Source organism: Pygocentrus nattereri, chromosome 29 (assembly GCF_015220715.1).
Source record: "Pygocentrus nattereri isolate fPygNat1 chromosome 29, fPygNat1.pri, whole genome shotgun sequence".
Classification (NCBI taxonomy): Eukaryota; Metazoa; Chordata; class Actinopteri; order Characiformes; family Serrasalmidae; genus Pygocentrus; species Pygocentrus nattereri.
The window spans coordinates 3,032,605-3,058,379 of record NC_051239.1 but is presented as its reverse complement, the minus strand read 5'-3'; the positions used below and the strand labels follow the sequence as shown (position 1 = coordinate 3,058,379).

Here is a 25,775-nt window from a genome sequence, read left to right as displayed (position 1 = left end):
CTATTTTTGCTCCTTTGTCATTTTGGAAACAGTTGTATGTTCCTAGGGCTCTGTGTTCTCAGGGGCCCTATAATCCAAGGGCCCTACATTGTCAAGCTCCTATGTTCCAAGAGCCCAGTGTTCCAAAGGCCCTAGGTACCCAAGGTCCTGTTTCAAGGAGCCCTGTATTCCCAGGCTTATTTGTTTCAGGAGTTGTATATTTCAAGTGTCCTGTACTCCCAATGTCATGTTTCCATGGTCCTGTTTTCCCTTTTTGTCAATTTGGAAACAACTGTATGTTCCCAGGACCGTTTTTTCAAGGACTGTATGTTCCAAGGATCATGTATGTTCTCCTTGGGATTTTTAAATAGCCCTATCTTCCAAGAGACCTATATTCTCAGGAGCCCCATATTCCAAGGGCCTCAAATCATCAAAGTCCTATGTTCTAGGAGCTCAATGTTCCTAGGGCCCTATACTCCCAAAGTCCTATGTTCCAGGTGCCCAATGTTCCTAGGGCCCTATGTTCCCAAAGTCCTATGTTCCAGGAGCCCAATGTTCCTAGGGCCCTATGCTCCCAAAGTCCTATGTTCCATGTGCCCAATGTTCCTAGGGCCCTGTATTCCCAAAGTCCTATGTTCCAGGTGCCCAATGTTCCTAGGGCCCTATGTTTTCAAAGTCCTCTCCAAAGTATTCTCACTGTAAACATGCCAGTGTATGACGTCATTTGGGTCATTTTGATATGACAACTGTGGGTGACCCTGAAGCGCCCCCTGCTGGTTTAGGATGAGGACTGATGCTTGCTTTGCTGCATCATTGCTTTAATAGACTCGTATCCGAAATTCTGACCCTCCGCTCATCCCACGCAGCAACAGACGCTATAAAAAGTCTGGACGGGGGCTGGACACGAGGGCCAGTGTAATTAGTTGTCGAGCAGTTGGCCAGATTGGGAGGGTGTGTTTGGACACTGGCCGTGTGTAAACAGTTTGTTTACCTTCGCTGTGTCAGACTGGAGCAGACTGGCAGCAGTTCTCTTCCAAAACAGCACACAACCAGCTGGAGACTTTTCATTTATTCAGAATAAAGAGTCAAAAACAAGGTACGTTTCATGGAGCGCGTGAGAAAAGACGAATCTAGGAAGCTGAAAGCCACACTTTCTGTTTATAGAGGCAGGTTTGAGCCATGAAGTGGAATGTGGCTTCTCTATTCAGCCGCTTCTCTTCGGAATTCTCAGTTCCACCTTAAGTGGTGAAGCAGTTACATGCTGCATTATTTAAGGTGAAACAGCACATTGCACTGAGAAGCGGCCGAAGAGGGAAACCACATTCACTGACACATCTGAGCCAAGAGTGAGAGGCTTTAGGCATGCTAATGCTAATAGCCGAGGTTTTTTGATTATTGCTTTTAGTGCCTTTAGACGACACAGGGCTGCATGCTGAGGATGTTGGGGGTCTCTCCCCTGCACTGTCGGACCCCCACCTCGCATTCAGACACGGTGGACGGTGTGGACTCTCCACTCAGTAACGCGCACACCTGGATCCAGCGGCCGGGCGGCGTGCACTCCTCCAGCGTCCGGCAGCGACACACCTGCGACTGACCTGCAGCCGAAGAACAAGCGCACCACAGAGTGTGTTTACTATGAGAGTGTGTTACTCTAATACACTGTGTGTAGAGGGACATTTACACTGTTTACAGTGTCTGACTCTGAACACACACACTCATTGTCACCCTCCCTTCTTTTCACTTCTGTCTTATTTTCAAGTCTTTGAAACTGAAACAAAACATTTAAAACAAAAGCGTCTTTAAACTTTAAACTTTAAGGAAAGTTCTTCTTGCTGCTTTTTTGCTTTACGTATGCAAAATATTGACATCTTACATTGTGTGTGTGTATGTATGTGTGTGTGCCTGTGTCCCTGTATGTGTGTGTGCCTGTGTGTGTATGTGTGAGTGTGTGTGCGTGTGTGTGTGTGTATGTGTGTGCGCGTGCATGTTAGTGTGTGTGTGTGTGTGCGCGCATGTTAGTGTGTGTATGTGTGTGTGTGCGTGTTAGTGTGTGTGTGTATGTGTGTGTGTGTGCGTGTTAGGGTGTGTATGTGTGTATGGGTGTGTGTGCGTGTTAGTGTGTGTGTGTATGTGTGCGTGTTAGGGTGTGTATGTGTGTGTGTGTGTGTGTGCGTGTTAGTGTGTATGTGTTTGTGTGTGCATGTTAGTGTGCGTGTGTATGTGTGTGTATGTGTGTGTGCGCATGTTAGTGTGTGTATGTGTGTGTTAGTGTGTGTGTGTGTGTGCGTGCGTGTTAGTGTGTGTTTGCGTGTGTGTCTGCGTGTTAGTGTGTGTGCATGTGTGTTAGTGTGTATGTGTGTGCGTGTGTGTGTGTGTGTGCGCGCGTGTGTGTGTGCGTGTAAAATGTAAATAATTGATGTTCTGATGATTTTCTAAGTGAAATTCCGAGATTTGACGAGTTTCACGCAGAACTCTTCATGCCTTTCTGATAAGGGCTGATTACAGTGAGCTACATTTACCCTCACTGTGTCTCTGCTATGTGGTATTGTGAGGTATTGGTCACTCTGAGGGGCTCACCATCACAGAGGGTCCACAGAGAGCACTGTGGGCAGGCTGCAGTGGACGGCTCTGGCCACTGGCAGGCGCTGCGTTCAGCTAAGATAAGCTGGTGACCCATACACTGCATGGCCCGAACCTTACAGACACTCAGCCTTCTGGTCCGCTGGAGCTCCGAGATGGTGGCGCACACTTCCAGAGACGGCCTGACCAGTCAGAGTGAAGATCAATCAGACATAATATACAATAAAATACAGCAGTCCTCATGTGCAGATCTCTATTTTCTTTAGTATACAAGTCAGAAACCTCCATAGTTGTAATTTTGTTCCCCAGGGCTCAGTCTTGGGGCTCTTCCCTCTTGGTATAGCTTTTCACTGTTATACTGATGGTAAACAGGTCTATGTGTCCACAGTTCTAGCCTCTACTCTGCCCTTCAGTACCCTCACTGCGTTTCAGTCATACACATATACAGACGACTTACACTCAGCTGCAGTGAGACTGAGCTGATCCTCATGGGCTCTAAATCTACACTTTAAAACTGATATTTCTTCACTCCCCATTGCTGGAGCCAAAATACTCACACAGGTTAAGAGCCTCTGTGTTGGTTTGGGCAGAACCTCTCCTTTCCATCATATAAACAATCCAGATAGCCTTTTTCCCCCTGTGAAATATTTCCAGACTGCACCCTGTTTTAACAGGACACTCCACTGAAGTCTTAGTCAAGGCTTTGGTTACATCACACAACGGCTGCTTAATGCGATCCTGGAGGGCATCTCTAACAATCTGAACCACTGACTTATTCAGAGCTCTGCAGCTCAAATCATCCCACGATCTGAATCTGCTGACCAGGTTATACCTGCTGATCCCACCACACTGGGCTCCTGTGTGTTTCAAACATTAATAACAAGGTGACCAGTGTCATGTTTATTATTAGAACATTAGCACACTAACCAAAACATTTGATTGGATTTGTGTGTGTGTGTGTGTGTGTGTGTGTGTGTGTGTGTGTGTGTTAGCATACTCGCACTCGTGGGGAACTTTACAGACACATTTATCTTTGGCCAGTTTTTCCCACGGCTGGCATTCGAGAGATGGAGTCGTCACCACTGGTGGACAGAAAAATGACAGAGAAGTGTTACAAAACATTACAGAGTTACACACATAGTTACACTGTCACACAGCACTATGGTTCAGTTACACAAAATTACACGTTACGTGTACATAGTGTTACGCAAAGTTACAGGCTTACATAGTAACAGTGTTACAATTACACAGCGTTACGTTACTGAGTTACACCATTAGACAAAGTTAGTATTACATTGTTACAGTTACATAGGGTTCACACAGGGTTACACAGTTACATAGGGTTCACACAGGGTTACACAGTTACTTAGGGTTCACACAGGGTTACGAAATTAGGGTTCACACAGGGTTACACAATTACTTAGGGTTCACACAGGGTTATGCAGTTACGCAGGGTTCACACAGGGTTACGCAGTTACGCAGGGTTCACACAGGGTTACACAGTTACATAGGGTTCACACAGGCTTACGCAATTACTTAGGGTTCACACAGGGTTACGCAATTACTTAGGGTTCACACAGGGTTATGCAGTTACGCAGGGTTCACACAGGGTTACACAGTTACGCAGGGTTCACACAGGGTTACACAATTATTTAGGGTTCACACAGGGTTACGCAGTTACGCAGGGTTCACACAGGGTTACACAGTTACGCAGGGTTCACACAGGGTTACACAATTATTTAGGGTTCACACAGGGTTACACAATTATTTAGGGTTCACACAGGGTTACGCAGTTACGCAGGGTTCACACAGGGTTACACAGTTACATAGGGTTCACACAGGGTTACACAATTATTTAGGGTTCACACAGGGTTACGCAGTTACGCAGGGTTCACACAGGGTTACACAGTTACGCAGGGTTCACACAGGGTTACGCAGTTACGCAGGGTTCACACAGGGTTATGCAGTTACGCAGGGTTCACACAGGGTTACACAGTTACGCAGGGTTCACACAGGGTTACACAATTATTTATGGTTCACACAGGGTTACGCAGTTACGCAGGGTTCACACAGGGTTACACAGTTACGCAGGGTTCACACAGGGTTACACAATTATTTAGGGTTCACACAGGGTTACGCAGTTACGCAGGGTTCACACAGGGTTACACAGTTACATAGGGTTCACACAGGGTTACACAGTTACATAGCAGTTACATAGGGTTCACACAGGATTACACAGTTACTTAGGGTTCACACAGGATTACACAGTTACTTAGGGTTCACACAGGGTTACACAGTTACTTAGGGTTCACACAGGGTTACACAGTTACATAGGGTTCACACAAGGTTACACAGTTACTTAGGGTTCACATAGGGTTACACAGTTATTTAGGGTTCACACAGGGTTACACAGGTACAGTGATCAGATCAGTCTGAAGTGCTGCACTATATGTGTTCAAAGAGTGTTACCTTTGTGCTTTATAACAGTATTATATGCTTTATAATGGTGTTAGCTGTGAGCTTTATTGGGGTGTTACCTGTACATTATTACCTGTGTTATTAAGCTGGTACCTTGTTATTAAGGTGTTATCTATGTTATTAAGGTGTTAACTGTGTTATTAAGATGTTACCTGTGTTATTAGCATGTTACTTGTGTTATTAGCGTGTTACCTATGAAATTAAGGTGTTACCTGTGTTATTGAGGTGTTACCTTTGCTACAGTGTTATCTGTGTTATTAAATGTAATCTGTGTTATTAACATGTTTACTGTGTTATTAAGCATTATCTGTGTTATTAAGGTGTTACCTATGTTATTAAGCATTATCTGTGTTATTAAGGTGTTACCTATGTTATTAAGCGTTATCTGTGTTTTTAAGGTGTTACCTGTGTCATTAAGGTATAACTTGTGTTATTGTGTTTACTGTGTTATTAAGCGTTATGTGTTATTAAGGTGTTTACTGTGTTATTTAGCGTTATCTGTGTTATTAAGGTGTTTACTGTGTTATTTAGCGTTATCTGTGTTATTAAGGTGTTTACTGTGTTATTAAGCGTTATCTGTGTTATTAAGGTGTTACCTGTGTCATTAAGGTATTAATTGTGTTAGTAAGGTGTTTACTGTGTTATTAAGGTGTTACCTGTGTCATTAAGGTATTAATTGTGTTAGTAAGGTGTTTACTGTGTTATTAAGGTGTTACCTGTGTTATTAAGGTGTTATCTATGTTAAGGTGTTAACTGTGTTATTATGGTGTTAATTGTGTTATTAAGGTGTTAACTGTGTTATAAAGGTGTTTACTGTGTTATTAAGGCGTTAAATGTGTTATTAGGGTCTTGGGTCTTGGGTCTTACCTGCGCGGCATTTCGTGTTTTCAGGCTGAGGTGACCAGGCCAGGCCGGAGTTGCAGCGGATTTGAGATGGTCCGTCTCTCTCTTTCCCTGCAGGACAGCTCAGCTCAATCGTTTCTCCGATTCTGTAGCTGAGGTTCCACGGACTTCCAGAAACGTCTGCAGGGAGGAGAGGGGGTTCACACACGGATCCTAAATAGGAAAAAAGGGAAATAGACGTATGTATGAATATGTAAAGCAACAGTGTTGACAGCACCGTGTCTGACTACGAATGCGGAGCTCAGATTAAATCTCAGACACTCACTCCTGCACTGCTGCGGAGATCTCCTCCACGTCTGCTCCTCCACACACTCAGCAAATGGATCTCCGATCAGCTGATAGCCATCAATACACGAGTACTCCACTTTATTGCCCACCAAGTACACGTCTTTAGGGTCCTGAGGGATACGAACACCTTGAAGAACATCTACATCAGTAATACCTCATTATGAGAGTGTTATAACTGTTATAGATGATGTTTAATTGATAAGGTCTTTTATCTCAGTATTACACTTTATCTTGCACAGAAGTTGTTAGTAAATACAGGTGCCTCACCTGGGTGAAGCCGTTGCGCAGAGGTGGTGGGTGTCTGCACCTCTTACCGGGTTCCAGTGTTTGATCAAAGCAGTGCGGCTCCATTGTACTGAAAACAAACCCAGTTAGAACTTAATCATGTTTAGTGCCAACAGATGGCAGTTTAATCCGCACCGTATAATCCAGAGGTTAGTTCTCGTTTTAGTCTGGATGTTTAATCTGTATGTTTAATCTGGATGCACATTTCAGACTAGATGTTTCAAATTGACCTTAATTTCAGCCCGGATGTTTAATCTGGTTGTTTCAGCCTGGACGTTAATCTGGACGCTTGTTTCAGCCTGGACATTAATCTGGATGCTTGTTTCAGCCTGGACGTTAGTCTGGACGCTTGTTTCAGCCTGGATGTTAATCTGGATGCTTGTTTCAGCCTGGACGTTAATCTGGACGCTTGTTTCAGCCTGGACGTTAATCTGGATGCTTGTTTCAGCCTGGACGTTAATCTGGATGCTTGTTTCAGCCTGGACGTTAATCTGGACGCTTGTTTCAGCCTGAATGTTAATCTGGATGCTTGTTTCAGCCTGGACGTTAATTTGGATGCTTGTTTCAGCCTGAACGTTAATCTGGATGCTTGTTTCAGCCTGGACGTTGATCTGGATGCTTGTTTCAGCCTGGACGTTGATCTGGATGCTTGTTTCAGCCTGGACATTAATCTGGACGCTTGTTTCAGCCTGGACGTTAATCTGGATGCTTGTTTCAGCCTGGACGTTAATCTGGACGCTTGTTTCAGCCTGGACGTTAATCTGGACGCTTGTTTCAGCCTGGACGTTAATCTGGATGCTTGTTTCAGCCTGGACATTTAATATGGACATGAAATTGAACCTTGGCTATTCACTTCTAGCTGGACATTTAATCTGGAAGTTTGAACTGTAAACTTGTCTCAGTGTCATGTGTTAACGTGATCTTCCTCACCGCAGATACTGCAGCTCCTCCTCTTCGTCACAGTTGATCGTTTCCACAGAGTTTCCGATGCAGTTTTTGCCGTTTTGCGGCAGCGGGCGGCTGCAGGAGCGACTGCGGCTCTGACGGCCAGCAGAACAGACACCCCACGCTGACCAACAGCTCCAACCTCCATCGATCACTCCTACACACACACACACACACACACACATAAACAAACACACACACATACATATAAAGAGTGAAGGCAGAAACATGATGGTGTGATGGCCATTAATGTTTCACAGATCTCAGGTGATCATGGATCCGAGTTCTTTACCTGGCTGTTCCTCCACCGGAGCTCCGATGTCACAAGCAGAACCTCTTGTACCCGCCTTACACACACACTCACACACACCATCCTTCAGCACACTCAGGCCGTTGTTGCGGCAGGGTTGGCAGTGGCAGGAGCTCCTCTCGCTCAGGTATGACTGCAGAGCTCTCCTCAGGTGGAGCTTCTTCACCCCAGCACATGGAACCTCCTTCACCAGCTCATACAGTGGCCGGATCTGACTCACAGAGAACCAGAGTCACAGAGAATCAGAATCAAAGAATCAGAGTCAGAGAATCAGAGAGTCTGAGAGTCAGAATAAGAGAATCAGGTTTGGAGTCAGAGAATCATAGCCAGAGAGTCAGAGAATCAAAATCATGGTTAGAGAATGAGAGTCAAAGACTCAAAGTCAGACAATCAGAGAATTTAAATCAAAGAATCAGAGAGTCAGAGAATCAGTGAATCAGGGTTAGAGAAACAGAGAGAATCAGAGTCAGAGATTCAGGGTCAGAAAAATCAAAATCAGAGAATCACTCAGAGATTCAGAAGCAAAGAATCAGTATTAGAATCAGAGGATCAAAAAGAGAATCAGGATCAGAGTCAGAGAATCAGTCAAGGAGAATCAGAATCAGCATTTGAAATTAGAATCAGAAACAGAAAAAACAATCAAATAATTAGAGTCAGAGATTCAGAGGCTTAATCATAGAATTAAAATCAGAGTCTGAAAAACAGAGTCAGAGAATCAGAATCAGAGAGTTGAATTCAGATTCAGAAGATCAGAAGGTTGAACCTTCTGGCTGATGACTGTCGGCAGGTCCTTCACTGATCCCGCCCACTGAGAGAAACGCTTCCAGTTCTCCACTGCTGTGCTCGGGTCCAGAGCCGTGAGCGCTGAGATGTAAGCAGTGTGTCCTCCAATCGCTGTTGCCTTAACAATGTTTTTATTTTGCTCTCGCTCTGATTGAGAGAGAGGTACGCATGATGTGTTCATTAAAGTGATAGTTCAAATGTTTCTGCTTGCTTCTGTTTGCTGTTTTAGGACTGGACCTGAGGCTAATGTAGTTATCAAGTACTGGAAGCTTAGATTCCAACTCCCACAGTGAGTCGAGTCTTGAGTCTCTGAGATATGAATCTGAGTCGAGGGCTGAATCTCTGAGGTGTGAGTCTGATTCGAGGGTTGAGTCTCTGAGGTTTGGGTCTGAGTCAAGTCTCTGAGGTGTGGGTCTGAGTGGAGGGCTGAGCCTCTGAGGTGTCGGTCTGAGTGGAGGGCTGAGCCTCTGAGGTGCGAGTCTGAATCAAGGGCTGAGCCTCTGAGGTGTGAGTCTGAGTCAAGGACTGAGCCTCTGAGGTGTGGGTCTGAGTCAAGTCTCTGAGGTGCGAGTCTGAATCAAGGGCTGAGTCTCTGAGGTGTGAGTCTGAGTCGAGGGCTGAGCCTCTGAGGTGTGAGCCTGAGTCGAGGGCTGAGCCTCTGAGGTGTGAGTCTGATTCGAGGGTTGAGTCTCTGAGGTGTGAGGCTGAGTCGAGGGCTGAGTCTCTGAGGTGTGGGTCTGAGTCAAGTCTCTGAGGTGTGAGTCTGAGTCGAGGGCTGAGCCTCTGAGGTGTGAGCCTGAGTCGAGGGCTGAGCCTCTGAGGTGTGAGTCTGAGTCTAGGGCTGAGCTTCTGAGGTGTGGGTCTGAGTCAAGTCTCAGAGGTATGGGTCTCAGTTGAGGGTTGAGTCTCTGAGGTTTGGGTCTGAGTTGAGGGATGAGCCTCTGAGGTGTGAGTCAAGTCTCTGAGATATGATTCTGAGTTGAGGGCTGAGTCTCAGAGATATGAGTCTGAGTTGAGGGCTGAGTCTCTGAGGTGTGGGTCTGAGTCAAGTCTCTGAGGTGTGAGTCTGAGTCGAGGGATGAGCCTCTGAGGTGTGGGTCTAAGTTGAGGGCTGAGCCTCTGAGGTGTGAGTCGAGTCTCTGAGATATGAGTCTGAGTCTAGGGCTGTGTCTCTGAAGTGTGGGTCTGAGTCAAGTCTCTGAGGTGTGAGTCTGAGTCGATGGCTGAGTCTCTGGGGTGTGAGTCTGAGTCGAGGTCTCAGCCTCTGAGGTGTGGGTCTGAGTCAAGTCTCTGGGGTGTGAGTCTGAGTCGAAGGCTGAATCTCTGAGGTGTGGGTCTGAGTCAAGTCTCTGAGGTGCCAGTCTGAGTCGAGGGCTGAGTCTCTGAGGTGTGAGTCTGAGTCAAGTCTCTGAGGTGCCAGTCTGAGTCGAGGGCTGAGTTTCTGAGGTGTTGGTCTGAGTCAATTCTCTGAGGTGCCAGTCTGAGTCGAGGGCTGAGTCTCTGAGGTGTGGGTCTGAGTCGAGGGCTGTCTCTGAGGTATGGGTCTGAGTCAAGTCTCTGGTGCCAGTCTGAGTCAATGGCTGAGTCTCTGAGGTGTGGGTCTGAGTCAAGGGCTGAGTCTCTGATGTGTGGGTCTGAGTCAAGTCTCTGAGGTATGAGTCTCAGGTCTCTGAATGAGTATTGATTCTCTGAAGTGTGAGTCAGATTTGAGTCTCAAGTCTTTGAGGCGTGAGTCTGAATCGAGGGCTGAGTCTTTTTATCTGAAGTGTGATCCTGAGTTGAGTCACTAGTGATTAAGTCTGAGTCGAGTCTGGTAAGGCTAACTGTACACTAGAAGACTAAAAGACTTTTAACAGACTAAGGTCTGACACTCAGGGGTCTGGGGGTCTCACAGAGTCACTGTCTGCAGGATTAAGAACTCATAATAATATTAAACACAGTTCATTTTGAGTTGTTCTATGGAAATGTCCAGTTGTTGTGCCCCTAGCATTTACAGATATATTCCACTTCATGTTAGGCTTACAATTTATTTACATTTTAAATAAAACAATGTTACTTTAACAATTTCACCTTCTTGAGCTTCGATTTAGCAACATTGGTTTTTAAATCAATCATATCGAATACTAAGCAATGCAGAAGAGCTTGTCCTCACAGTCATGTGTAATTTAGCTCATGATTTCATATGAAGCTTTTAGCTGAAATCACTGGAGTGACTGACATTATTCTGAGGTAAGTGGGAAAAAATAGAACACAAATGGATTAAATTGCATATTTTAGACGTTCCATGACTGACAACATGTGGTTTGATGCTCTGTAGCACCAATTTTGTTGGCATTTTGATTAAAATGTCTCTGGTGTTACCATCTCTGGTGTTAGCATCTCTCACGTTACCATCTCTGGTGTTAGTGTCTCTCACGTTACCATCTCTGGTGTTACTGTCACTGGTGTTACTGTCCCTGGTGTTATCGTCCCTGGTGTTACTGTCTCTGGTGTTACTGTCCTTGGTGTTACCATCTCTGGTGTTACTGTCCCTGGTGTTACTGCCTCTAGTGTTACTGTCCTTGGTGTTACTTTCTCTGGTGTTACTGTCACTGGTGTTACCGTCACTGTTGTTATCATATCTTGTGTTACCATCTCAGGTGTTGCCGTCTCTGATGTACTGTCACTGGTCTTACCGTCTCTGGTGTTACTGTCTCTCGTGTTACCATCTCTAGTGTTACTGTCCCTGGTATTACTGTATCTGGTGTTACTGTGTCTGGTGTGACCATCTCTGGTGTTACCATCCCAGATTTTACCATCTCTAGTGTTACTGTCCCCGATGTTACTGTCTCTCATGTTACTGTCTCAGGTGTTACAATCTCTGGTGTTACTGTCCTTGGTGTTACTTTCTCTGGTGTTATTGTCACTGTTCTTATCATATCTTGTGTTACCATCTCAGGTGTTGCCGTCTCTGATGTACTGTCACTGGTCTTACCGTCTCTGGTGTTACTATCTCTGGTGTTACCATGATCAGTGTTACTGTCCCTGGTGTTAACATCCCAGGTGTTACTGTCCCTGGTCTTACTGTCTTTAATTTTACTGTCTCTGGTGTTACTGTCATGGGTGTTACCGTCTCTGGTGTTTCCTGTGTCTGGTGTTACTGTCTCTGGTGTTTTCTTTCTTATGTGTAACACCAGTGACCATCAGTAAGATTTTCTGAGATGCTGAGAAGCAACACAGCTCTAAGAAAACTCTTGTGATGTTATTCTGAGGAAATTTTCTGAGATGGTAAAATCAGTGACAGGTAAACTCTTTTGGTACATGTTTTAAAAGACTGATCTGCCACTTGTGGAATGTCAGTGATGTAAAACTCTTACTGTAGTTGTCCTCTTCTCTCCTTAAGAAGTTATAAAACTCTCTGCATCTTACAGTCGTCGAGCTGAAGAAGAACAGGAAAGTGTGGGTCTCTGTGACACACTCTCTAAAATCATGCCTCTCGAATTCTGTAGGGACACAGAGAGAGGGAGAGAGAGAGAGAGAGAGAGAAAATAAAATATAATGTCTATATCTGTGTTGTAGTCATGGCGACCCCTGGTTCCCATCACCACCACTGACATCTGAACCATTTCACACCAAACCACCCTGAATCTCCCTGATTACACCTCACACACTGGATTAAGGAAGAATTAAATATTTTAATTTATTTAAATATTAAATAAAAAAGAATTAAATAAGAATTAAATATTAGTGGAATTCCCCTTTAAATGCTGAAGCTCCTTACGGCTCTTCTGACTGAAGTCCTGGCTGAGGTGCAGCAGGGTTCTGAACTGCCCACCCAGCGTTCCCTCTGACAGGAAGTGTGTCCCAAATCTCTCCAGAACCCTGCGGTATGCAGCGTAATTGTACACCACCGGCAGTTTGGAAAGAACCTTCCAGAAATCCTCAGACAGTGGGAGGTTCTGGGGTGGCTGATTCTGAAACTGAGCCACTTCTACATCACTGCTGATGACCACCAGGTGCCGAGACTGCAGAGAGAATATTACAAACAACAGCACAACAAAAAAACACAATAAACGTTAAAAACCCACATAGAGATTCAGTTTATATCACAATACCTACATTTAGAGTCGGTTATTCATTCAGCCTAATGAGAAACTGTAGAACAGACTCGGTTTATATCACAATACCTACATTTAGAGTCGGTTATTCATTCAGTCTAATGAGAAACTGTAGAACAGACTCGGTTTATATCACAATACCTACATTTAGAGCCGGTTATTCATTCAGTCTAATGAGAAACTGTAGAACGGACTCGGTTTATATCACAATACCTACATTTAGAGTCGGTTATTCATTCAGTCTAATGAGAAACTGTAGAACAGACTCGGTTTATATCACAGTACCTACATTTAGAGTCGGTTATTCATTCAGTCTAATGAGAAACTGTAGAACAGACTCGGTTTATATCACAATACCTACATTTAGAGTCGGTTATTCATTCAGTCTAATGAGAAACTGTAGAACAGACTCAGTTTATATCACAATACCTACATTTAGAGTCGGTTATTCATTCAGTCTAATGAGAAACTGTAGAACGGACTCGGTTTATATCACAATACCTACATTTAGAGACGGTTATTCATTCAGCCTAATGAGAAACTGTAGAACGGACTCGGTTTATATCACAATACCTACATTTAGAGTCGGTTATTCATTCAGTCTAACGAGAAACTGTAGAACGGACTCGGTTTATATCACAATACCTACATTTAGAGACGGTTATTCATTCAGCCAAATGAGAAACTGTAGAACAGACTCGGTTTATATCACAATACCTACATTTAGAGTCGGTTATTCATTCAGCCTAATGAGAAACTGTAGAACGGACTCGGTTTATATCACAATACCTACATTTAGAGCCGGTTATTCATTCAGCCAAATGAGAAACTGTAGAACGGACTCGGTTTATATCACAATACCTACATTTAGAGTCGGTTATTCATTCAGCCTAATGAGAAACTGTAGAACGGACTCGGTTTATATCACAATACCTACATTTAGAGCCGGTTATTCATTCAGCCTAATGAGAAACTGTAGAACGGACTCGGTTTATATCACAATACCTACATTTAGAGCCGGTTATTCATTCAGCCTAATGAGAAACTGTAGAACAGACTCGGTTTATATCACAATACCTACATTTAGAGACGGTTATTCATTCAGCCAAATGAGAAACTGTAGAACAGACTCGGTTTATATCACAATACCTACATTTAGAGTCGGTTATTCATTCAGCCTAATGAGAAACTGTAGAACGGACTCGGTTTATATCACAATACCTACATTTAGAGTCGGTTATTCATTCAGTCTAATGAGAAACTGTAGAACGGACTCGGTTTATATCACAATACCTACATTTAGAGCCGGTTATTCATTCAGCCTAATGAGAAACTGTAGAACGGACTCGGTTTATATCACAATACCTACATTTAGAGACGGTTATTCATTCAGCCAAATGAGAAACTGTAGAACAGACTCGGTTTATATCACAATACCTACATTTAGAGCCGGTTATTCATTCAGTCTAATGAGAAACTGTAGAACAGACTCGGTTTATATCACAATACCTACATTTAGAGCCGGTTATTCATTCAGTCTAATGAGAAACTGTAGAACAGACTCGGTTTATATCACAATACCTACATTTAGAGCCGGTTATTCATTCAGCCTAATGAGAAACTGTAGAACAGACTCGGTTTATATCACAATACCTACATTTAGAGTCGGTTATTCATTCAGCCTAATGAGAAACTGTAGAACGGACTCGGTTTATATCACAATACCTACATTTAGAGTCGGTTATTCATTCAGTCTAATGAGAAACTGTAGAACGGACTCGGTTTATATCACAATACCTACATTTAGAGCCGGTTATTCATTCAGCCTAATGAGAAACTGTAGAACAGACTCGGTTTATATCACAATACCTACATTTAGAGTCGGTTATTCATTCAGCCTAATGAGAAACTGTAGAACGGACTCGGTTTATATCACAATACCTACATTTAGAGCCGGTTATTCATTCAGCCTAATGAGAAACTGTAGAACAGACTCGGTTTATATCACAATACCTACATTTAGAGTCGGTTATTCATTCAGCCTAATGAGAAACTGTAGAACGGACTGTGTTCATATTCCTCTCATTAATAACTTGCCCTGTAGAAATGACAGTCTGTCTGTAAATCGTGATGTCATACCTGTATTTTTTTCAGGTCTTCACTAGATGTGAAGTAATTGTGCCCTGCAGTGGTTCCTTCTGTGTTCTCACGGTTATCAATGTTCTTCATGTAGTGCCAGGAGCTGGAGTAGAACTCACTGGAAAAGTCGTTTTTAGCCGTAACCTTGCAGAATACAGAAAATATAGATTATAGATTACAATATAGATTCACTGAAGGGTCTTCTCATGTGTTTTTTCTTAACTTTATTCTGAAGAAAAAAAATACGAAAAATTGTTATTTTTCAAAAACTTCTTAAAAATTCTCTTATTTGTTTCTGAACTCTTTTAGTAAGAGTAATTCTAGAGTAAGTGATCTTCCTGAAAACATTCTGTTCTTTAATATGTTCTTAATCTTATGACAGACTCTCCTTCATCTGAGGCAGTTTCAGCCCAGTTTCATCAGCCCTGCACTGGTTACCAGTTAAACTTCACACTGATTATAAAATCCTATTACTGACCTATAAAGCTCTAAACGGACTCGCCCCTCAGTACCTGAGTGACCTTTTTCTCCCACTATGAACCATCACGCCTACTTAGATCACAAGGTGCTGCTCACTACTGGTACCTAGAACTAATAACCATCCTGACCATCCTGAGCGTCTGATACTGGTCTTCTTCTGCCTGATCAGGTGCCACTGCTCGCCAGCCCTCTGGACCGGCTTGACCATCATTGACCTCATGAACTGACCCTCCTGCTGCTGCTGCATAAACTCTAATGAGCTGTTGCTCTCCCCATTTTTCCCGTTTTGTTTCCTAATATTTTCTACTCAGGCTGTTTGCTGTCCGTCGTGGTCCAGAGGAGGACGGGTTCCTCTTCTGAGTCTTGGTTCCTGTCAGTGTTTCTTCCTTTTGCTCTCAGGGAGTTTTTATTGCCACTGTTGCCGTTGGCGACGCTCATGGAGGCTCAGACCTGGATTTTTCTGTAAAGCTGCTTTGTGACAACACCTGCTGTAAAACGCTCTACATGAATAAACTTTGCTTGCTGTATTGATGAGTTGATCATCTACACTGATCAGTCTCATTGCTGCCTCTGCTGCTCCTCCTCCTCGACTCCTCTTTCCTTTGTCACTCCACAGTTATCAGATTTTCTAAGGAGGACTTTTCCTGTCAGCTGTTTTTTCCATCTGCTGTAGATCTTGTTTGCTAAATATTTTAAAGGCTGGTTTGATCTTTTCCTCCACTTTGCTTCTCTGAGTGGATTAAACTAAATAATGGAAATTTCTATATAAATTCAAACTGCCAAAGTGAAATAATCAAAATATTCTGAATTACATGTAAGAATTTTTGGCTTCTATCTCCAATACTGTCCTAGGTTTGTTCTTAACTGTGTTCTTGAGAAAGTTTCTAAGGAAAAGTCGGCATCAGATTCATGACATGTTATTAATGCGCAGAACGGTTCTCGTCTTTGAGCTCTTGACTGTGTGTAGATTCTGTTCTTACCTGAGAACAAACCCCACATAAGAGAACACTGGAGAGTCAGAGTCTTCATCAGAACTGCATGAGTGGGATTTGGAAGGAATTTCTTTGGAACTGTTAGAGAACAAGGAACAATATTCTCACCAATGTCTTAGTGCTTGTCTTAGGAAAAACAGGAAACCAGCCCCTGATTTTCTGCAGTAATCAGATTAAACACATTTAACCAGTTACTGACTTCACTGGAGACGTGTTGAGAGTTTCAGTGCTGAACCAGTTACTGACTTCACTGGAGACGTGTTGAGAGTTTTAGTGCTGAACCAGTTACTGACTTCACTGGAGACGTGTTGAGAGTTTCAGGGCTGAACCAGTTACTGACTTCACTGTAGACGTGTTGAGAGTTTCAGTGCTGAACCAGTTACTGACTTCACTGTAGACGTGTTGAGAGTTTCAGTGCTGAACCAGTTACTGACTTCACTGGAGACGTGTTGAGAGTTTCAGTGCTGAACCAGTTACTGACTTCACTGGAGACGTGTTGAGAGTTTCAGTGCTGAACCAGTTACTGACTTCACTGGAGACGTGTTGAGAGTTTCAGGGCTGAACCAGTTACTGACTTCACTGGAGACGTGTTGAGAGTTTCAGGGCTGAACCAGTTACTGACTTCACTGGAGACGTGTTGAGAGTTTCAGTGCTGAACCAGTTACTGACTTCACTGGAGACGTGTTGAGAGTTTCAGTGCTGAACCAGTTACTGACTTCACTGGAGACGTGTTGAGAGTTTCAGTGCTGAACCAGTTACTGACTTCACTGGAGACGTGTTGAGAGTTTCAGTGCTGAACCAGTTACTGACTTCACTGGAGACGTGTTGAGAGTTTCAGTGCTGAACCAGTTACTGACTTCACTGGAGACGTGTTGAGAGTTTCAGGGCTGAACCAGTTACTGACTTCACTGGAGACGTGTTGAGAGTTTCAGTGCTGAACCAGTTACTGACTTCACTGGAGACGTGTTGAGAGTTTCAGTGCTGAGCCAGTTACTGACTTCACTGTAGACGTGTTGAGAGTTTCAGTGCTGAACCAGTTACTGACTTCACTGGAGACGTGTTGAGAGTTTCAGTGCTGAACCAGTTACTGACTTCACTGGAGACGTGTTGAGAGTTTCAGGGCTGAACCAGTTACTGACTTCACTGGAGACGTGTTGAGAGTTTCAGTGCTGAACCAGTTACTGACTTCACTGGAGACGTGTTGAGAGTTTCAGTGCTGCTGAAATGTGTTTTCGGTTATGTTTATGTTTACTGTACCTGGAAGCTGTATCTGAGGACGCTGTTTGGGAGTCTGTAGATGTCCTTATGATCACCACTGAACACTTTCCTGCACTGACCACCAAAACTTTTAGTGTTTATAACTGACCCTCTAAACTCCCCCCGCACTGCATCATACCTGAGAGAGAGAGAGAGAGAGAGAGAGAGAGAGAGAGAGAGAGAGAGAGAGAGAGAGAGAGAGAGAGAGAGAGAGAGAGAGAGACAGAGAGAGAGAGAGAGACAGAGAGAGAGACAGAGAGAGAGAGAGAGAGAGAGAGAGAGACAGAGAGAGAGAGAGAGAGAGAGAGAGAGAGAGAGACAGAGAGAGAGAGAGAGAGAGAGAGAGACAGAGAGAGAGAGAGAGAGAGACAGAGAGAGAGACAGAGAGAGAGAGAGAGAGACAGAGAGAGAGAGAGAGAGAGAGAGAGAGACAGAGAGAGAGAGAGAGAGAGAGAGAGAGAGAGACAGAGAGAGAGAGAGAGAGAGAGAGAGACAGAGAGAGAGAGAGAGAGAGAGAGAGAGAGAGAGAGAGAGAGAGAGAGAGAGAGAGAGAGAGACTATGCTTTAATATGATCATTATCAGTATTAAACTTTGGAAAAGTAAAGAAAAAGGAGAGAATGAAAAATGAATGAATAGATAGATGGACAGCCAGACAGATGGTCATTTACCCAAAGCCGGTGAGCTCTATCTGTGGTGGGGGTTTCTGTAGGTTACAGATCTGTTCTCTGTTCTCACATCGCTGCTCATCTGAGTTGTCCTCACAGTCCACATCTCCATTACACACCAGAAACTGACTGATACATTCACCTGGACACACACACACACACACACACACTTCAGGACAAAGAGGCAGGACCACCAACATCCAATATCCACTCAATAAGGACAAAGAGGCAGGACCACCAACATTCAATATCCATTCAATCAGGACAAAGAGGCAGGACCACCAACATTCAATATCCACTCAATCAGGACAAAGAGGCAGGACCACCAACATTCAATATCCATTCAATCAGGACAAAGAGGCAGGACCACCAACATTCAATACCCACTCAATCAGGACAAAGAGGCAGGACCACCAACATTCAATATCCATTCAATCAGGACAAAGAGGCAGGACCACCAACATTCAATATCCATTCAATCAGGACAAAGAGGCAGGACCACCAACATTCAATGTTCAATCAGGACAAAGAGGCAGGACCACCAACATTCAATGTTCAATCAGGACAAAGAGGCTGGACAACCACCATTCAATATCCACCCATGCAGGACTAGGATTACATCCAGATTCCTATCGATTATAATTAATTCCATCATTTTAAAGCCAGTCCAGCTGAATCACCACCTTCCCCTCGTGTCGCTGGACTAGAACATAATTAACATCACGCTGTTTACCAGACTGGCAGCGGAAGCGCTCCCCACAGCCCTCCTCCAGGGGGCAGCCTTGAGTGGTCTCGCAGCTCTGTGTGCGAAGGGAGTCACCCGAACACGGCAGCCCCCCAAACTGGGGATACACTGAGACTGAGCGGATCTGCGTCTGAACACAAACGGAGAAAAGAAATGAATTACTCTCATAATATCCCTGACATTATAACGACAGCAGTTAAAACACTGTAGCCACACGCTTATCTGACCTCACACGCTTATCTGACGTCACACGCTTATCTGACCTCACACGCTTATCTGACGTCACACGCTTATCTGACGTCACACGCTTATCTGACCTCACACGCTTATCTGACCTCACACGCTTATCTGACGTCACACGCTTATCTGACGTCACACGTTTATCTGAGGTCACACGCTTATCTGACCTCACACGCTTATCTGACGTCACACGCTTATCTGACGTCACACGCTTATCTGACGTCACACGCTTATCTGACCTCACACGTTTATCTGACATCACACGCTTATCTGACATCACACGCTTATCTGACCTCACACGCTTATCTGACGTCACACGCTTATCTGACGTCACACGTTTATCTGAGGTCACACGCTTATCTGACGTCACATGCTTATCAGTCAGCTCTGCCCTGGTTACCTGGAGAACACCAGGTAAGCGTAGCAAACCCAGTGAACCCAGTGAGACGTGAGCTGACATTGACGTCTATACATAGCACATATTTAAAAACAATGGTTCTTCAAGCATTCTTTAGTAAAGAACGTGACTCTTTATAGAACCATGAACACGTTCAGAACCCATTGCACTAATGAAGGGTTCTTTGCATCATGAAAGTTTCTGGTATTGTCACAATGTATACAGTGCATCCGGAAAGTATTCACAGCGCTTCACTTTTTCCACATTTTGTTTTGTTACAGCCTTATTCCAAATTGAATTAAATTAATCTTTTTCCTCTAAATTCTACACAAAATACCCCATTGTGACCATGTGAAAAACGTTTTCTCGAGAGTTTTGAAAATTTATTAAAATTAAAAAACAAAGAAATCATATTTACATAAGTATTCACAGCCTTTGCTTAATACTTTGTAGAACCACCTTTGGCAGCAACTACAGCCTCAAGTCTTTTTGAATATGATGCCACAAGCTTGGCACACCTATCTTTAGGCAGTTTTGCCCATTCTTCTTTGCAGTACCTCTGAAGCTCCATCAGGTTGGATGGGAGACGTCTGTGCACAGCCATTTTCAGATCTCTCCAGAGATGTTCAATCGGATTCAAGTCTGGGCTCTGGCTGGGCCACTCCAGGACATTCACAGAGTGGTCCTGAAGCCACTGCTTTGAGATCTTGGCTGTGTGCTTCGGATCGTTGTCCTGCTGAAAAATGAACCGTCGCCCCAGTCTGAGGTCAAGAGCGCTCTGGAGCAGGTTTTTATCCAGGATGTCTCTGTACATTGCGGCATTCATCTTTCCCTCTATCCTGACTAGTCTGCCAGTTCCTGCTGCTGAGAAACATCCCCATAGCATGATGCTGCCACCACCATGCTTGACTGTAGGGATGGTATTGGCCTCGTGATGAGCAGTGCCTGGTTTCCTCCAAACATGACGCCTGGCATTCACACCAAAGAGTTCAATCTTTGTCTCATCAGACCAGAGAATTTTGTTTCTCATGGTCTGAGAGTCCTTCAGGTGCCTTTTTGCAAATTCCAGACGGGCTGCCTTGTGCCTTTTACTAAGGAGTGGCTTTCGCCTGGCCACTCTGCCATACAGGCCTGATTGGTGGATTGCTGCAGAGATGGTTGTCCTTCTGCAAGGTTCTCCTCTCTCCACGGAGGAACGCTGGAGCTCTGACAGAGTGATCATTGGGTTCTTGGTCACCTCCCTGACCAAGGCCCTTCTCCCCCGATCGCTCAATTTAGACGGCCGGCCAGCTCTAGGAAGAGTCCTGGTGGTTCCGAACTTCTTCCATTTACGAATGATGGAGGCCACTGTGCTCATTGGGACCTTCAACGCAGCAGTAATTTTTCTGTATCCTTCCCCAGATTTGTGCCTCGAGACAATTTTGTCTCGGAGGTCTACAGACAATTCCTTTGACTTCATGCTTGGTGTTTGCGCTCTGACATGCAGTCAACTGTGGGACCTTATATAGACAGGTGTGTGCCTTTCCAAATCATGTCCAATCAACCACAGGTGGACTCCATTTAAGCTGTAGAAACATCTCAAGGATGATCAGTGGAAACAGGATGCACCTGAGCTCAATTTTGAGCTTCATGGCAAAGGCTGTGAATACTTATGTAAATATGATTTCTTTGTTTTTTAATTTTAATACATTTTCAAAACTCTCGAGAAAACTTTTTTCACATGGTCACAATGGGGTATTTTGTGTAGAATTTTGAGGAAAAAGATTAATATAATTAAATTTGGAATAAGGCTGTAACAAAACAAAATGTGGAAAAAGTGAAGCGCTGTGAATACTTTCCGGATGCACTGTATAAAAATGATATACAGTACATTCCCCATCAAGCTAAAGAACCCTTTCGTGATCCAAACCCTTTAATCATGCAGATGGGTTCTTTGAGTGTTTATTTGCTTTACTTAAGAACCTTGAAGAACCATCATTATTTAGAGTGCAGTGTATCTGTCTATGGAGCTGTCCTTTTGCTGTAAGGCAAACAACTTTCCTGAGTAAAGCAATCTTTATGGTGTTCAAGCTCTTTAGCGCCACCTGTGATTTGGAGCAGGCGTCGCAGGCTGACCATGATGACCATGGACCCCAAGCACAATGCACTGGCTCAGAACTGACCGCAGGCCTGGAGGAAAACATGACAGCATGCAATAACTTAAACACACTGCGGCCTCTGAAATGAACACATTTTCTATGGAGTGTCTATACAACTGCATAAATAACAGGATGAAGAGCACTTACCACAGGATGACCGCAGTCAGGCTGGACAGGAGCAGCGCCGCGCCGCAGCACCCGAACTGACAACAACACACCCACAGCTTCAGAATCACCACAAGCTCATCAGACAAGTCTGTCCAAACCTTAAAGCAGCAGCTCAGCAGGAATTCAGATTCCTCCCCTCGGTCGGCCGAGACGCCACCAGGGTCTGAAATTCACTTCTTCAGCTTTGGCACTGGAGCTACGAGGCTAACTTGGCCAGTGGTGGACGAAGTACACAAACCATGTACTGGAGTTACAGGAGAGACCCCCAGGGTAAAATATTCCTCCAGTAAAGTAGAAGTTCCTCCCTTTAGACCTCCACTTGAGTAAAAGTACTAAAGTATTTCCCTTCAAATGTACTTAAGTATAAAGTAAAAGTACTAAAAGAGGAATTCTGGCTCTGATGTCCTGTTATCATTTTTATAACCAGACTGGCTTCATGAACTCATTTCAGGTGAAAGTCCTCCAGCGTCTCTCTTGGTAAACCAGTCTTTTAATAGAACGTCATTAATTAGTGACGCTGACGTCTATTAAAATGATCAGAAGCACAAAACACTGAAGGTAAACAGTTTCCATCAGGGAGAACCGAGTGGCTCTGAAATCACTTTTTACACACAAGCAAAGTTTCAGTTTCAGATTTATTTACAACTTAGTTCCAAGTTTAAGTTGAATAAAAACTGGCTTTAAACTCAGGATCACAGATGAGCTCCTTTACTATGTTGATCTGTAGGCGTCTGTTCATAAACATAAACCAGCCCAAACTCATTTACTATAAAATGAAATGGTGTTTGTAGAAATTCAGAAAAAAGCCGCGTCAGTCTCGACTGCATATGTGGACATATTTCTATATTGAGCTCTATTTACACAAAGTTAGGTTAGTTCATCATTTATGTTGAACAGACTCTCCCAAAGTTTTACGCTGCTGCGCTGACGTTGAACCGCGTGCTGCACTGGGTCGGTATGACCAACAGGTCAAAACCAGCTCTAAACAAAGTGACCGCTGGGCCCTGATTGGTGCTCTGGCTTTGCGCTTCTTTCGTTTTGACATGTTACGTTTTTATACACACAGAAACCAAAAGGAACGGCAGATTTCTCAAAATGTAGGAGGAAAAAGTCGGATATTAGACTCTGAAATGTAGTGGAGTGAAAGGAAAAAGTCGCCCAGAACGGAGAAACTTCAGTACAGATACACCAAAAATACTAAAGTACAGGAACTAATTACATTTACTCAGTTACTCAGTTATTTAGTTACTCAGATACTCAGTTACTCAGTTATTTAGTTACTCAGTTATTTAGTTACTCAGATACTCAGTTACTCAGTTATTTAGTTACTCAGTTACTCAGTTACTCAGTTATTTAGTTACTCAGATACTCAGTTACTCAGTTATTTAGTTACTCAGTTACTCAGTTATTTAGTTACTCAGATACTCAGTTACTCAGTTATTTAGTTACTCAGATACTCGGTTATTTAGTTACTCAGTTACTCAGTTATTTAGTTACTCAGATACTCAGTTACTCAGTTATTTAGTTACTCAGATACTCAGTTATTTAGTTACTCAGATACTCAGTTACTCAGTTATTTAGTTACTCAGTTACTCAGTTATTTAGTTACTCAGATACTCAGTTACTCAGTTATTTAGTTACTCAGATACTCAGTTATTTAGTTACTCAGATACTCAGTTACTCAGTTATTTAGTTACTCAGATACTCGGTTATTTAGTTACTCAGTTACTCAGTTATTTAGTTACTCAGATACTCAGTTACTCAGTTACTCAGTTACTGTCCACCACTGGATTTGGCTAAAAGTAATGGAGCTTATACAGCTGATGCTATTTACACTGAAGTGTTCAAAGGACGCTTAATGTAACATAAATATGTGCTATTTTATACGGTTCCTTCACTCTGATATTACAGCCTCATTAGCTCAGTTCAGCTCTTTTTATCTGGGTTAATGGCCCAATTTTATTACTTATTTCTAGTGCTTACACCTTGGTTTTATCTGTGTCTTGTTCCTTTTTTATCTAGTTTGCCCACATGACTCTCAAAAATAAATTTTAGTTTTCAATAATAACGTACGGTACACAATACTTTAGAAACATGACCAGTACACAAAGCCCTGTAGTGTTATCCACTACACCATCCCACCCAGCATCATCCCATTGGCCTGGACGCCGTTGCGCCGTTGCAGCTGTTTTTGTTAGATTGATATTATATATGTGTATTTATTTGTGGAAAGGCGGCTCATTTGTTCCGGTCAATGCTAAATAACTTTCCTGTCCAGTCCTCCCTTTGGAAGAACACAGCTTCTCCCAGTGCTGCCTCCGAAACTCAAACCTGCAGCAAAAATGAGCGTTCGCCACGTTAGCCTCGCAGCTCCAGCGCTAAAGCTCACAAAGCAGACCGGCTCAGACGAGGAGGGAAACACTGCAGAGCTGCCGCTTTAAAATCCCACAGAAGTGTGGAGCACAGATCAGGAGTGGCCCTGTGTTTCCACACAACCTCCTGTTCACACATCTACTAGAACCCTGTTAGACCCGCACTCACACGGTTCACTTCACAGCAAACAAGTAGCAGCAGTAAATAAACAAACAGGGCATAAATACTGAAAGTCTGTGATCTTTTCTTTTAAATCTGTAAAGAAACAGTGTCTGTTTAGTGTTTTGCACATTTCAAAGCAAAAGAAGGTCATGAGAAGTAAAAAGAAGAGGAAGTGCTGAAGATTCTGCACTGTTCTTAGGTCAGTGGTCAGATTTGGTCAGATTTCTGACCATGTTGAGGTCATTTTCTACTAAAAGGTCGGATTTGTTTTTGAGCCTTTTCTCTCCTTTAATAATGCTCATGTTTATATTATTATTATTATTATTATTACTACACACCACTAAATACTATACCTAAAAACGGTTCTTCAAGGGTTCTTTAGTAAAGACAGTGGTTCTATATAGAACTATGAAAACTTAAAGGACCATTTGCATGATTACCAGCTCAGATTGGTGGAGAACCATAAAGGGTTCTCCTGTTGTTGTGTCACCCTTTTTTTGGTGCTATATAGAATCGTTACACTCTCTGTCAACGTGAAGAACATTTCCATTAAGAACCGTTGAAGCCATGCTGGTGGTTCTGTGAGTGCTCATGGTTCTATATGGAACTGAGTTTAAAATACAGAAGAGAAGCTTTTCCACTCTCAGTCTTCCGGAAGCTGCTGTAAACATAAACGCAGCCTGGATTTATGTCTTTCCCGACTCTTCCTGCGCTTCAGCGCCAACATGCAGACATTAAACACATTAAAAACCATTACACCTCTTCACTTACTGAACACCGCAGTGAGGCGCAGCACATCACTGCACATCAACAGCACAGTCCAAGCACCAACACCACCAGCCAACGCAGAGCCCTGCCCGGTTCAGTCTGGCCTAACTGGTCAGTGGGGGTTGTGAGGGTTTGGTCGCAGGTCCTGCAGGGATGTGACTGAGTGGTCAGCGCTGTAAAAGCCGATGTTGTGACTGGCTGTAGTTTTCTTACTGTGGTCAAGTCCAGTCGGAGTGGGAGGAGGGAGGAGGGAGGTGGGAGGAGGAAGGTCTTCAGTTCAAAGAATTCCTCACAGAGAGGAACATAAATCTGCTCCTTCAACGCTTTCCGCTTTTATCACTTCCAGACATCAGCGGAGTCAGGGTACATTCAGACCAGATGGGAACATCTATTGCGGAAAACAGGGAAATTCTCACTTACAGGGAAACAAAACCAAAACAAAGGAGGTTTCCTGGATCACATACAGATAAACAGATTCTACTGAACTGAGCTGAAGCACATCCAGGACTAAATTCCTTCTGCTCTGTGACTCTCAAGCTTAATTCTGATTATTTTATTAAAACTAATGATTAAACATTTCCAAAACAGTCCTAACTCGACCA

The 25,775-nt window shown here is 43.6% G+C and overlaps 1 protein-coding gene across 1 annotated transcript; it reads right to left on the bottom strand.

The window, feature by feature from the left end:
* Positions 1 to 1,033: 1,033 nt before the first annotated feature.
* Positions 1,034 to 25,399, bottom strand: c7a (complement component 7a). The gene is made up of 18 exons (XM_017681645.1): positions 25,177 to 25,399; positions 21,850 to 21,905; positions 21,649 to 21,733; positions 18,916 to 19,057; positions 18,186 to 18,324; positions 17,517 to 17,655; positions 14,788 to 14,931; positions 12,312 to 12,555; positions 11,908 to 12,033; positions 8,532 to 8,698; positions 7,751 to 7,979; positions 7,444 to 7,615; positions 6,496 to 6,583; positions 6,206 to 6,338; positions 5,905 to 6,093; positions 3,557 to 3,641; positions 2,557 to 2,741; positions 1,034 to 1,574 (listed from the first exon to the last, which is right to left on the bottom strand). The coding sequence occupies exons 1-18, from the start codon at positions 25,201 to 25,203 to the stop codon at positions 1,390 to 1,392; spliced, it is 2,535 nt and encodes an 844-aa protein (XP_017537134.1). The 5' UTR covers positions 25,204 to 25,399; the 3' UTR covers positions 1,034 to 1,389.
* Between the last annotated feature and the right edge of the window lie 376 nt (positions 25,400 to 25,775).